Genomic DNA, 13,440 nt, shown 5'->3' with positions numbered 1-13,440 from the left:
TTTCATGATCAATTATTATAAATAACTTTTATAATAAGAAGAACAAAGGCACAGATGAGTAAATAAAGGAACAATCTCTGAGTTCTACCAGCTTCCTGATTGAATGTGAGTCACGGAGTACGAGCCATAATTTCACATCCTTACGAACAATGTCACATATAGTTATTGCGAAATATGACGTCTTGCTTGAAAGTGATTGGATACTTAAAACATTCTTTCAACTGCAGTCGACCACAGACAGACAGAGACACCAATGGAGACGCATATCAGAGCAACTACTCAACTACTAGTCACTGAAGTTAGAATCATACAGTAGATATTACCATTAGGAGTCAGTTAGAAAGGTTATCATACAGTAGATATTACCATTAGGAGTCAGTTAGAAAGGTAATCATTACAGTAGATATTACCATTAGGAGTCAGTCAGAAAGGTAATCATACAGTAGATATTACCATTAGGAGTCAGTCAGAAAGGTAATCATACAGTAGATATTACCATTAGGAGTCAGTTAATCAGAATATTACCATTAGGAGGTAATAATCATACAGTAGATATTACCATTAGGAGTCAGTCAGAAAGGTAATCATTAGTAAGATAATACTATAAGTAAAAGTTAAAATCATATATACCACAACAATTCAGACAGTCTGAATTATGTGATTAATAAATTAAAGAGGTTAATTGATTGATTGGTTTAATCATTGATATTCGGTACAGTTAGTTAAGATGGCCGACTACGTCAACAAACAGGTGATTGAATTAAAAGAAGTTAATCAAGACAACTGGAACAGAGCAACGAGGAGCGTGAAGACTGAGACCCATCTCTCAGGTACAAAGAATTATCTTTCTCTCTCTCACACACACACAGATGGAGACAGGTATGAGCGCACAAACCGAAAGAACACACGTATTCTGGCATGTGCACACACACTAATAGCACATCATAGAAAAATGCTTGTACATGTTTTATTGTTCTGTCTTCTGTGTGGTTCAGTTGGTACAGTGCCTGAGGTTTACAACCTGCTGGGGTCTCATACACTAAAATGCTTCAATTTAATACTTTTTTTTCACTTCAGTTATTGGAACTATGTACAACTATTTAAAAAGATCAATTGAAAATAAAAAAATGTAAACAACAACACAGTGGATACCCCACCAGTGTTTTTGGTAAACAGCTGAGGGTCTAGTAACCTGAAACAGGCTCTGTGCACCTGGTGACCTGCCTGTTTTATCCACTCAGAGAAACGTTCAAAACAATGTATGTTGCAGAAATGTAACCACTCTCAAATTCATAGACAGAACTACAGTATGTAAGACTGGTACTGTATGTAATTCATAGACAGAACTACAGTATGTAAGACTGGTACTGTATGCAATTCATAGACAGAACTACAGTATGTACGACTGGTACTGTATGTAATTCATAGACAGAACTACAGTATGTATGACTGGTACTGTATGTAATTCATAGACAGAACTACAGTATGTAAGACTGGTACTGTATGCAATTCATAGACAGAACTACAGTATGTACGACTGGTACTGTATGTAATTCATAGACAGAACTACAGTATGTACGACTGGTACTATATGTAATTCATAGACAGAACTACAGTATGTAAGACTGGTACTGTATGCAATTCATAGACAGAACTACAGTATGTACGACTGGTACTATATGTAATTCATAGACAGAACTACAGTATGTAAGACTGGTACTGTATGTAATTCATAGCTACAGTATGTATGTCTGGTACTGTATGTAATTCATAGACAGAGCTACAGTATGTAAGACTGGTACTGTATGTAATTCATAGCTACAGTATGTATGATTGGTACTGTATGCAATTCACAGACAGAGCCATGTATGACTGGTACTGTATGTAATTCATAGCTACAGTATGCATGTCTGGTACTGTATGTAATTCATAGCTACAGTATGTATGACTGGTACTGTATGTAATTCATAGCTACAGTATGTATGACTGGTACTGTATGTAATTCATAGCTACAGTATGCATGTCTGGTACTGTATGTAATTCATAGCTACAGTATGTATGTCTGGTACTGTATGTAATTCATAGCTACAGTATGTATGACTGGTACTGTATGTAAGTCATAGCTACAGTATGCATGTCTGGTACTGTATGTATTCATAGCTCATAGCTACAGTATGTATGACTGGTACTGTATGTAATTCATAGCTACAGTATGTATGTCTGGTACTGTATGTAATTCATAGCTACAGTATGTATGTCTGGTACTGTATGTAAGTCATAGCTACAGTATGTATGTCTGGTACTGTATGTAATTCATAGCTACAGTATGCATGTCTGGTACTGTATGTAATTCATAGCTACAGTATGTATGACTGGTACTGTATGTAATTCATAGACAGAACTACAGTATGTAAGACTGGTACTGTATGTAATTCATAGCTACAGTATGTATGATTGGTACTGTATGTAATTCACAGACAGAGCCATGTATGTCTGGTACTGTATGTAATTCATAGCTACAGTATGTATGTCTGGTACTGTATGTAATTCATAGCTACAGTATGTATGTCTGGTACTGTATGTAATTCATAGACAGAGCTACAGTATGTAAGACTGGTACTGTATGTAATTCATAGCTACAGTATGTATGATTGGTACTGTATGCAATTCACAGACAGAGCCATGTATGACTGGTACTGTATGTAATTCATAGCTACAGTATGCATGTCTGGTACTGTATGTAATTCATAGCTACAGTATGTATGTCTGGTACTGTATGTAATTCATAGCTACAGTATGTATGTCTGGTACTGTATGTAATTCATAGCTACAGTATGCATGTCTGGTACTGTATGTAATTCATAGCTACAGTATGTATGTCTGGTACTGTATGTAATTCATAGCTACAGTATGTATGTCTGGTACTGTATGTAATTCATAGCTACAGTATGTATGTCTGGTACTGTATGTAATTCATAGCTACAGTATGTATGTCTGGTACTGTATGTAATTCATAGCTACAGTATGTATGTCTGGTACTGTATGTAAGTCATAGCTACAGTATGCATGTCTGGTACTGTATGTAATTCATAGCTACAGTATGTATGTCTGGTACTGTATGTAATTCATAGCTACAGTATGCATGTCTGGTACTGTATGTAATTCATAGCTACAGTATGTATGACTGGTACTGTATGTAATTCATAGACAGAACTACAGTATGTAAGACTGGTACTGTATGTAATTCATAGCTACAGTATGTATGATTGGTACTGTATGTAATTCACAGACAGAGCCATGTATGTCTGGTACTGTATGTAATTCATAGCTACAGTATGTATGTCTGGTACTGTATGTAATTCATAGCTACAGTATGTATGTCTGGTACTGTATGTAATTCATAGACAGAGCTACAGTATGTAAGACTGGTACTGTATGTAATTCATAGCTACAGTATGTATGATTGGTACTGTATGCAATTCACAGACAGAGCCATGTATGACTGGTACTGTATGTAATTCATAGCTACAGTATGCATGTCTGGTACTGTATGTAATTCATAGCTACAGTATGTATGTCTGGTACTGTATGTAATTCATAGCTACAGTATGTATGTCTGGTACTGTATGTAATTCATAGCTACAGTATGCATGTCTGGTCTGTATGTAATTCATAGCTACAGTATGTATGTCTGGTACTGTATGTAATTCATAGCTACAGTATGTATGTCTGGTACTGTATGTAATTCATAGCTACAGTATGTATGTCTGGTACTGTATGTAAGTCATAGCTATATGCATACAGTATTCATAGCTATGTCTGGTACTGTATGTAATTCATAGCTGACAGTATGTATGTCAGTATGTATGACTGGTACTGTACTGTAATTCATAGCTACAGTATGTATGTCTGGTACTGTATGTAATTCATAGCTACAGTATGTATGTCTGGTACTGTATGTAAGTCATAGCTACAGTATGTATGTCTGGTACTGTATGTAATTCATAGCTACAGTATGCATGTCTGGTACTGTATGTAATTCATAGCTACAGTATGTATGTCTGGTACTGTATGTAATTCATAGCTACAGTATGTATGACTGGTACTGTATGTAATTCATAGCTACAGTATGCATGTCTGGTACTGTATGTAATTCATAGCTACAGTATGTATGTCTGGTACTGTATGTAATTCATAGCTACAGTATGTATGTCTGGTACTGTATGTAATTCAGCTACAGTATGTATGTCTGGTACTGTATGTAAGTCATAGCTACAGTATGCATGTCTGGTACTGTATGTAATTCATAGCTACAGTATGTATGACTGGTACTGTATGTAATTCATAGCTACAGTATGTATGTCTGGTACTGTATGTAATTCATAGCTACAGTATGTATGTCTGGTACTGTATGTAATTCATAGCTACAGTATGCATGTCTGGTACTGTATGTAATTCATAGCTACAGTATGTATGTCTGGTACTGTATGTAATTCATAGCTACAGTATGTATGTCTGGTACTGTATGTAAGTCATAGCTACAGTATGTATGTCTGGTACTGTATGTAAGTCATAGCTACAGTATGTATGCAAGGACGGACCATCCATTAGATCAGAATGATAGTTTTACCATCTGAGGTTACACAGGGTTTGTTATCAATTCCATGGTAGAACAAGCAATCACGGCAAAAACACGACAGGACAGGGCGAAACGCAATCACAGCATGGTGAATACAATACAAGGAACCGACGGGACAGGAACGACACAGAGAGAAGAGAGAGCGAGAGAGTGAGAGAGGGAGGGAGAGAGAGGGATAGAAGGAGGAAAGAACCAAACAAGACCAGCAGAGGAAAACGAATACCATCCATTAGATCAGAATGATAGTTTTACCCATCTGAGGTTACACAGGGTTTGTTATCAATTCCATGGTAGAACAAGCTTATATTTTGGGTCCTGATGGGGTTACATAGTTAAACTAAGCTCATGAGGCATTTAAAAGTTAAATTCATAAAGAATGAATAGGTAAATATGATACATTTCAAAGTCCCAAAAATGTAAGCAGCAATCGCAGATAGCCTCTTTAAGTCATGCTTTAGCTATATTGTGTCATTTTGGTATTTTCTTCATAAAGTCGCTTCCTGTTTATCAGAATTGAGATGACAGCACTCCTGAGCAAACGTTCGCTGCCAACCCTAAATCTGGGGGAGGGGTGTTTGATGTTTGTTCTGTTTGTAATCATAAGGATGGTGTGTCTGTGTCTGTTTCTCTGCAGATAGAAGACTAAGACTCTACAGGCTGGCTGCTGGGTGTTTAGGAGTGCTGTGTGTTCTACAAGTCACTCTCAACATCTCCCTGAGGCTGGCTTTCTGTGAGTGAGGCCCAAATGACACCCTATTAGCACTCTACTTTTGACAGTGCACTATATAGGGAACAGAGTGCCATTTGGGACTGCGTACTGAAACCTATTTCAGTCAAAGTCAAGCACTGCCAATAATGTGACAACAAAAACAAAAAAACTGCATCAGCTCTACTTGAGTACACAAACCATGTCTACAGTGCATTCTGGAAGTATTCAGACACCTACACTTTTTCCACATTTTGTTACGTTACAGCCTTTTTCTAAAATTGATGAGGAGAAGAAAATATTGAATCAATCTACACACTATACCGCATAATGACAAAGGGAACACAGGCTAATAATTTTTTTCCAAATCTATATACTGTACATATATAAAAACAACATATATACTTTATTTACATCAGTATTCAGATCTTTGCTATGAGACTCGAAATTGAGCTCAGGTGGAACCTGTTTCCATTGATCACATTAAGGTGTTTCTACAACTTGGTTGGAGTCCACTTGTGTTAAATTCAATTGATTGGACATGATTTGGAAAGGCATACACCTGTCGATATAAGGTCCCATTGTCACGCGGGACGGAGTGTGTGAGGGAAGAATCAGGCGCAGAGAGCAGAGAGTTCCAAGGGAAGAAGTGCACTTTAATTTGGCACCAAAATGCAATGCCCTAAACACAGGGCGCGAAAAACACTGACCAACCCAAAGCACACTGTATACGGTCCGGAGCACTAACACACCCAACGACACCACACATAACACAAAAAGAATCCCGCACAAAACAAGGGCTGGTAGACTAGGCTTAAATAAGGAAGCACATTAGACACAGGTGCAACAGGAAAACACAATTAGACACAGGTGCAACTAATTAGACAAAACAAACAGAAAAAGGAAAAAGTGATCGGTGACGACGACCGCCGAGCACCGCCCGAACAGTCAGGGGAGCCAACTACGGCAGGAGTCGTGACACCCACAGTAGACAGTGCATGTCAGAGCAAAAACCAAGCCACGAGGTCAAAGGAATTGTCCATAGAGCTCTGAGACATAATTGTGTAGAGGCACAGATCTGCGCAAGGGTACAAAGACATTTCTGCAGCATTGAAGGTCCCCAAGAACACAGTGGCCTCCATCATTCCTAAATGGAAGGAGTTTGGAAACACCAAGACTCTTCCTAGAGCTGGACGCCTGGCCAAACTGAGCAATCAGGGGAGAAGGGCCTTGGTCAGAGAGGCGACCAATAACCCGATGGTCACTCTGACAAAGCTCCAGATTTCCTCTGTGGAGATGGGAGAACCTTCCAGAAGGACAACCATCTCGGCAGCACTCACCAATCAGGCCTTTATGTTGGAGTGGCGAGACGAAAGCAACTCCTCAGTAAAAGGCACATGACAGACAACGCAGGAATGGCTTCGGGACAAGTCTCCGAATGTCCTTCAGTGGCCCAGCCAAAGCCCGGACTTGAACCCGATCGAACACCTCTGGAGAGACTTGAAAATAGCTGTGCAGTGATGCTCCCCATCCAACCTGACAGAGGTTGAGAGGATCTACAGAGAAAAATGGGAGAAACTCCCCAAATACAGATGTGCCAAGCTTGTAGCATCATACCCAATAAGTCTCAACGCTGCCAAAGGTGCTTCAACAAAGTAAACAGTAAACGGTCTGAATACTTATGTAAATGTGATATTTCAGTTTTTTATTTTTAATAAAGTTTCAAAAACGTTTTGCTTTGTCATTATGGGGTATTGTGTGTAGGTTGATGAGGGGAGAAAACAATTTAATACATTGTAGAATAAGGCTGTAAGAAAGTCAAAGGGTCTGAATACTTTCTGAATGCACAGTATAAGCCTGGGATATCAACCATTCAAAGTTGACCTTATAGTGGGAGTGACCATAGAATTATATGTAAGTGACCTTACTGAGTAAAATATTTCCCATTAGGCTATGTCCGTTGCTAGCAAATACTTTCCCCCTGGTCGTCACTAGTTAACACAGTCACAAAGTCATAAAGATGGCTAAGCCCTAATTTCTCTTCTTAAAATGTACTTTAAACCTAACTTAACGAAGGCCAAGTGTGATGCGTTGATCTACCCAACCTTCCAAGCGTTTGGGCGGAAGTGTCTGGGAACGAGATTAATCGAAAATAACTTAACTTTAGAGCGTGTTTCATACTTCAGCACAGCATGTCACTATTTATAAAGCACATGTTTATATCCTATTTAAAATAGTGTGGTTATGTCATATTCGACATGGGTGATATTGTCACACAGTTATGACACGTTTATGAACCCTTTTTAAAGAATGACATACATTTATAGATGCTATATAACACATGACACAAATATTAGAATGACACAAATATGAATTTTAACAAAGTCTGCTGCCTCAGTTTGTATGATGGCAATTCACATATACTCCAGAATGTTATGAAGAGTGATCAGATGAATTGCAATTAATTGAAAAATCCCTCTTTGCCATGCAAATTAACTGAATCCCCAAAAACATTTCCACTGCATTTCATCCCTGCCACAAAAGGACCAGCTGACATCATGTCAGCATGTCACTCTGTCATGCTGATTGAGTTCAAATAACAGACTGGAAGCTTCAAAAGGAGGGTGGTGCTTGGAATCATTGTTCTTCCTCTGCCAACTATGGTTACCTGCAAGGAAACATGTGCCGTCGTCATTGCTTTGCACAACAAAGGGCTTCACAGGCAAGGATATTGCTGCTGTGGTGGAAAATCGGTTCAAATATGACGCAATCAAGAACAAAAATCAAAATAGACTTTTAATACAACAGTATCGCAAGCCGGAGTGGTCCGCGGAACACACACACTTTTTCAGAGTACTCGCTCTGAGTTATACCATACCACATAAGTCCCTCCCATATGCAAATGAAGTTACATCCCAATCCGTGCATCCTGCTTGTTCAGCCCAATAACGCCCATATCTGCTTTCCGTCAGATTATAATGATGACAAGACCCTTGCTTTGACCTAAAGATAATATACGTCCCTCTATCCCATGGCCTATGCTTTGACCCTGTAATTAACTCCATGTGTTCTTTTGTATGTGTGTCTTTTATCTCGGATCAGCAGACTGTGTGTCTCCTCTAGTTTTAGTGTGTCCAGCTGTCCTGGCGCCCATGTGTCGCCTTCTCTTCATGTGGTTGTCTAAGATCAGCATACTTATGTGTCTCCCCTGTCATTCCTTCAGCATCTCCATGTCCTAAGAATATGTGATTTATGCCTATAATCCATCAGTTGGTCATTTGGCTGACCCCTCCTTTGTATATCCCTCTGACCTTTGTATGTCCAGCTATTCTAGGCGTCTATGTGTCTCCATTTTTAGTGTTTCCAGCTGTCCCATACTCTCATGGCCTTACTCTGGCTTCCTGTCCTATACAATAGATAATGCCTTTTACCAGAATGGCAAATGTACTCTATAAATGTTACATTATTTATTATCTTCCATATATAATTCCGTACATAATTTCTCCCATACTGCCAGTAAGATTGCACCTAAATCAACCATTTATCGGATCACCAATAACTTCAAGAAGAGGGGTTCAACTGTTGTGAAGAAGGCTTCAGGACACCCAATTAAGTCCAGCAAGCGCTGGGACCATCTCCTAAATTTGATTCAGCTGCGGGATCAGGGCATCACCAGTACAGAGCTTGCTCAAGAATAGCAGCAGAACTATTTTCACTTAGGGGTGTACTCACTTTTGTTGCCAGCGGTTTAGACATGAATGGCTGTTTTTTTAAAGTTATTTTGAGGGGACAGCAAATTTACACTGTTGTACAAGCTGTACACTCACTACGTTACATTGTAGCAAAGTGTCATTTCTTCAGTGTTGTCACATGAAAATATATACTCAAATATTTACAAAAATGTGAGGGGTGTACTCACTTTTGTGATATACTGGAAATGTATCAATGCTTTCCAGATAACAGAGGCAATGTGACTGTAGAGAAAGACCAGCTACAGACCACTTACAACACCCTGACTAAAGAGAGAGACCAGCTACAGAAGGAAAGAGATGATGTCATGACAAAGTTCTCAAATCTGAGTGAGTTTACCTGATAAATGATCAAAACATCACATATCTAATATGCAGTTTCAATAATAGGTGCCGAATAACAAGATGGAAATATATGTTTTTGTGTTGTAGAACAAACCTGTCCTGAAGGCTGGCAGATTAAGTTGGAATCCAGTTGGTACTTCCTGTCTACTGAGACTAAAACCTGGAAGGAGAGCAGACAGGACTGTCTGAAGAGAGGAGCAGACCTGGTGATCATAAACAGTGATTTGGAACAGGTGAGTGAGTGAGTGAGTGAGTGAGTGAGTGAGTGAGTGAGTGAGTGAGTGAGTGAGTGAGTGAGTGAATCAAACATACCTTGGTCAGTAATGTATCTTTCAGTGTAGTTGACAATATCAGTATCTTTCTCAACAACAGGAGTTTCTCTTAAGCTTTAATAAGAGAGCCTGGATTGGTCTGACTGACTCTGTTACTGAGGGGACCTGGAAATGGGTGGACGGCACCCCACTGACCACCCCAAGGTAAGAGACTACTGCTCTATAATAACACTGATCACCCCAAGGTGACAGACTACTGCTCTAATATCACTGACCACCCCAAGGTAAGAGACTCCTGCTCTAATTACACTGACAACCCCAAGATAAGAGACTAATGCTCTATAATAGCACTGACCTCAGTGTAAGGAGTAGGACAGATTCTCTGGGTTGTTCATAATCCAATGACTACAAGGTGAGATTTGACCATCCAGGTGTGATAGAGACTTTTAACAAATTACATGTTGCTTCAAATCATGTTCAAAGATGTCATCCCACAAGCACTAAAGATATATCTTAAAATGACGTTTAAAAATACAAATAAAATGTTGGATCTTAGTCCAAAAAAAGTATGTGCTCCATTTAAAGCTGAAAAAACATGTCTGTTTTTACATTGACCCCCTTTTAAAAATATGTTTTTACACTGACTCTATGCAAACTCACTAGACTCTACCCACACACACTCACTAGACTCTACCCACACACTCACTAGACTCTACCCACACACTCACTAGACTCTACCCACACACTCACTGGACTCCACCCACACACTCACTAGACTCTACCCACACACTCACTAGACTCTACCCACACCCTCACTAGACTCTACCCACACACTCACTAGACTCTACCCACACACTCACTAGACTCTACCCACACACTCACTAGACTCTACCCACACACTCACTAGACTCTACCCACACACTCACTAGACTCTACCCACACACTCACTAGACTCTACCCACACACTCACTAGACTCTACCCACACACTCACTAGACACTACCCACACATTCACTAGACTCTATACACACACTCACTAGACTCTACCCACACACTCACTAGACATCTACCCACACACTCACTTACACTGATACTCAAACATGATGCGACAATTAAGTCCCATTCAAAATCGTATTTTCCCTAACCCCTAACCCTAACCCGTACTCTTACTCTAAACCTAACCCTGACCATAACCCTAAAACTAAGTCTAGCTCCTAAATCTAACCCTAGCTCCTTACCCTAACCCTAAAACTAACCCTAGCTCCTAAACCTAAGCCTAGCGCCTTACCCTAACCCTAAAACTAACCCTAAACATAACTATATAACTAACCATAGCTCCTTACCCTAACCCTAAAACTAACCCTAGCTCCTAAACCTAAGCCTTACCCTAACCCTAACCATAACTATATAACTAACCATAGCTCCTAACCCTTAATGTAATTCTAATCCTAACACTAACTCTAACCTTATCCCTAAACTCCATAGAAATAGCATTTAACACGTCCACACACACTTTCACAGTATTTCACACTCACTGTGCTACTCTGTTTATTACCTGATTGCCAAGTCACTTTTTATTTTGTGGTAATATTTTCCTTTTTTATATAGTAAATGTTTAATTAATATATTTTCTACTGCTTAACTCTGCATTCTTTGGGAAGGACCCATAACTAAGTATTTCATGGTAAAGTGTACACCTGTTGTATTTCCCGCATGTGACAAAATACCATTTTAATATTTTATTTTCTCTGTATTTGTTTACCCTGTAGTTACTGGTACTCACAGCAACCTGATAATGGTCGTGACAACCCAGCAAATGGGGAGGAGGACTGTGTTGAACTGAACACAGAAACCTGGCTTCCTGTAAAGGCATGGAATGACCAGTCATGTTTACTCAATCGTTATTGGATTTGTGAGAAAGTGGTTTAACATCACCATGACAACAGAGGAGGCTGGTGGGAGGACATACAACACCTTACAGTGCACACAACTTCATTATCTCTCTCTCTAAGACACACCAACACACTGCTGGTACTGTACTGAGGGGCAAAACAACCTGATAATGGTGGAGTACCAAGATATAACTAGGACTGTGCTGATGTTACTATTGGGTATTCTAAACCTGTATATAAATATTATGACATAGCATTTACCTCTCAACATAACTGGATTTGTGAAGAGTTATACAGCAGCTCATTATATAGTAGTGCTACAGTGCTAATGCATCTCTCTCTAGTTAAACAGTGTGTAGACATACTGTCATCTTTACAATGATTGTATTCATTGTTTTAAATAGAAACATGTTATGTGATTTGCCATAGGCTTCTTCTTTTTTCATAATCAATTATTAGCATAAATTTCTTCAGTAAGAAGATGAACTAAGGCTCAGATGAAGTAAGAAAGGAACCTATCGGGTTTACCAGCTTCCTGATTGAATGTGATTGGATTGTTAAAACAATGTGACTTGCAGTTGGACATAGACAGAAGGCAGAAGAGTACTGAGAGGATACATGCAGCACGCAGGCAAACACACCTGTGAAGTTCCCTTTATCTGATAAAGATGCAGACAGCTATCATGTTATATCACTGTGTTTAGAATATCCTGTAATGTATAACTTCCTGATTGAAGGTGATTGGATACTAGTGGACCGTAGTGGACAACAGACAGAGATCAGAGAGGAATCTGGTGGAGATCCACATCAGAGCAACTACTCAACTACTAGTCACTGAAGTTAGAATCATACAGTAGATATTACCATTAGGAGTCAGTTAGAAAGGTAATCATACAGTAGATATTACCATTAGGAGTCAGTTAGAAAGGTAATCATACAGTAGATATTACCATTAGGAGTCAGTTAGAAAGGTAATCATACAGTAGATATTACCATTAGGAGTCAGTTAGAAAGGTAATCATACAGTAGATATTACCATTAGGAGTCAGTTAGAAAGGTAATCATACAGTAGATATTACCATTAGGAGTCAGTTAGAAAGGAAATGATACAGTTTGTTTCTAAACTATGACATGGCATTGCTTCTATAAAATCAACATTGTGAGGATGCTGTGTTCTGTGTTGTGTTCTGTGCAGTGGCCATAGAGACTATAACACATTAACATTTAAACTTAGGTTAACAGAAAGAAGAAAACATTAAGGTAATATGTAAAGATTTAGCTTTGCTTTTGGACTCTTATCCCCTAATCTGAAAAAACATGTGCAAACTCTACACTTGGTGCCAATGCTTAGCTAGTCTTACTAACAATATTTCTGGTCTGATATCAATCTTCGTTTTCACACTGACCACATTAATTAAGCTTTCAGCTAATATAAGACACTTATATGTACCTAAATGTTTCAAATCTATATTAACTCATATAATTTTTTTGAATTACACGCCCTCCAGTTTAACTGGAAGTTGTCCCGCATGTGGGAGGCCGATCCCTGACATGAATAAAATGTTTAGAGGGAATTGGACAAAGCTGAAACCGATACAGTTTTGTGACTGATCCAAAAGGCTGCAAATAATCTATAGGCAAAAATGAATTACAACAAAATGATAATACCATGTAGCATGTAAATGCATGTACTCACAGTTAATTACCCAATTTTAGGGAAAATGTTAATGTACAACAAACAGTTGTAGATGATAGTATAATAAACACATTTAAACAAGATGTGGATTTGACCTATATGTAGATATTTCTGTAATTTCTCACAAATCCAGCGCATCATG

The 13,440-nt window shown here is 38.8% G+C and overlaps 1 protein-coding gene across 1 annotated transcript; it reads left to right on the top strand.

Annotated features, from left to right (window-relative positions):
- Positions 1–591: 591 nt before the first annotated feature.
- Positions 592–13,230, top strand: LOC124021569 (CD209 antigen-like protein C). The gene is made up of 6 exons (XM_046336709.1): positions 592–830; positions 5,274–5,369; positions 9,302–9,424; positions 9,527–9,672; positions 9,812–9,915; positions 11,480–13,230. Exons 1-6 carry the CDS (start codon positions 728–730, stop codon positions 11,637–11,639), a joined length of 732 nt encoding a protein of 243 aa, XP_046192665.1. The 5' UTR covers positions 592–727; the 3' UTR covers positions 11,640–13,230.
- Positions 13,231–13,440: the final 210 nt, after the last annotated feature.

The sequence above is a fragment of the Oncorhynchus gorbuscha genome, unplaced genomic scaffold, assembly GCF_021184085.1.
Source record: "Oncorhynchus gorbuscha isolate QuinsamMale2020 ecotype Even-year unplaced genomic scaffold, OgorEven_v1.0 Un_scaffold_1130, whole genome shotgun sequence".
In the NCBI taxonomy this organism is placed as follows: domain Eukaryota; kingdom Metazoa; phylum Chordata; class Actinopteri; order Salmoniformes; family Salmonidae; genus Oncorhynchus; species Oncorhynchus gorbuscha.
The sequence above is the reverse complement of the archived record's forward strand: the minus strand, read 5'-3'. Positions and strand labels throughout refer to the sequence as shown.

Excerpts from the sequence above, each read along its gene's own strand:
- LOC124021569 (XM_046336709.1), top strand. The coding sequence starts at position 728 with ATGGCCGACTACGTCAACAAACAGGTGATTGAATTAAAAGAAGTTAAT. Across the intron at positions 9,673-9,811 it reads TAAACAGTGATTTGGAACAG|GAGTTTCTCTTAAGCTTTAA; the intron begins GTGAGTGAGTGA and ends TCTCAACAACAG. Across the intron at positions 9,916-11,479 it reads ACCCCACTGACCACCCCAAG|TTACTGGTACTCACAGCAAC; the intron begins GTAAGAGACTAC and ends TTTACCCTGTAG.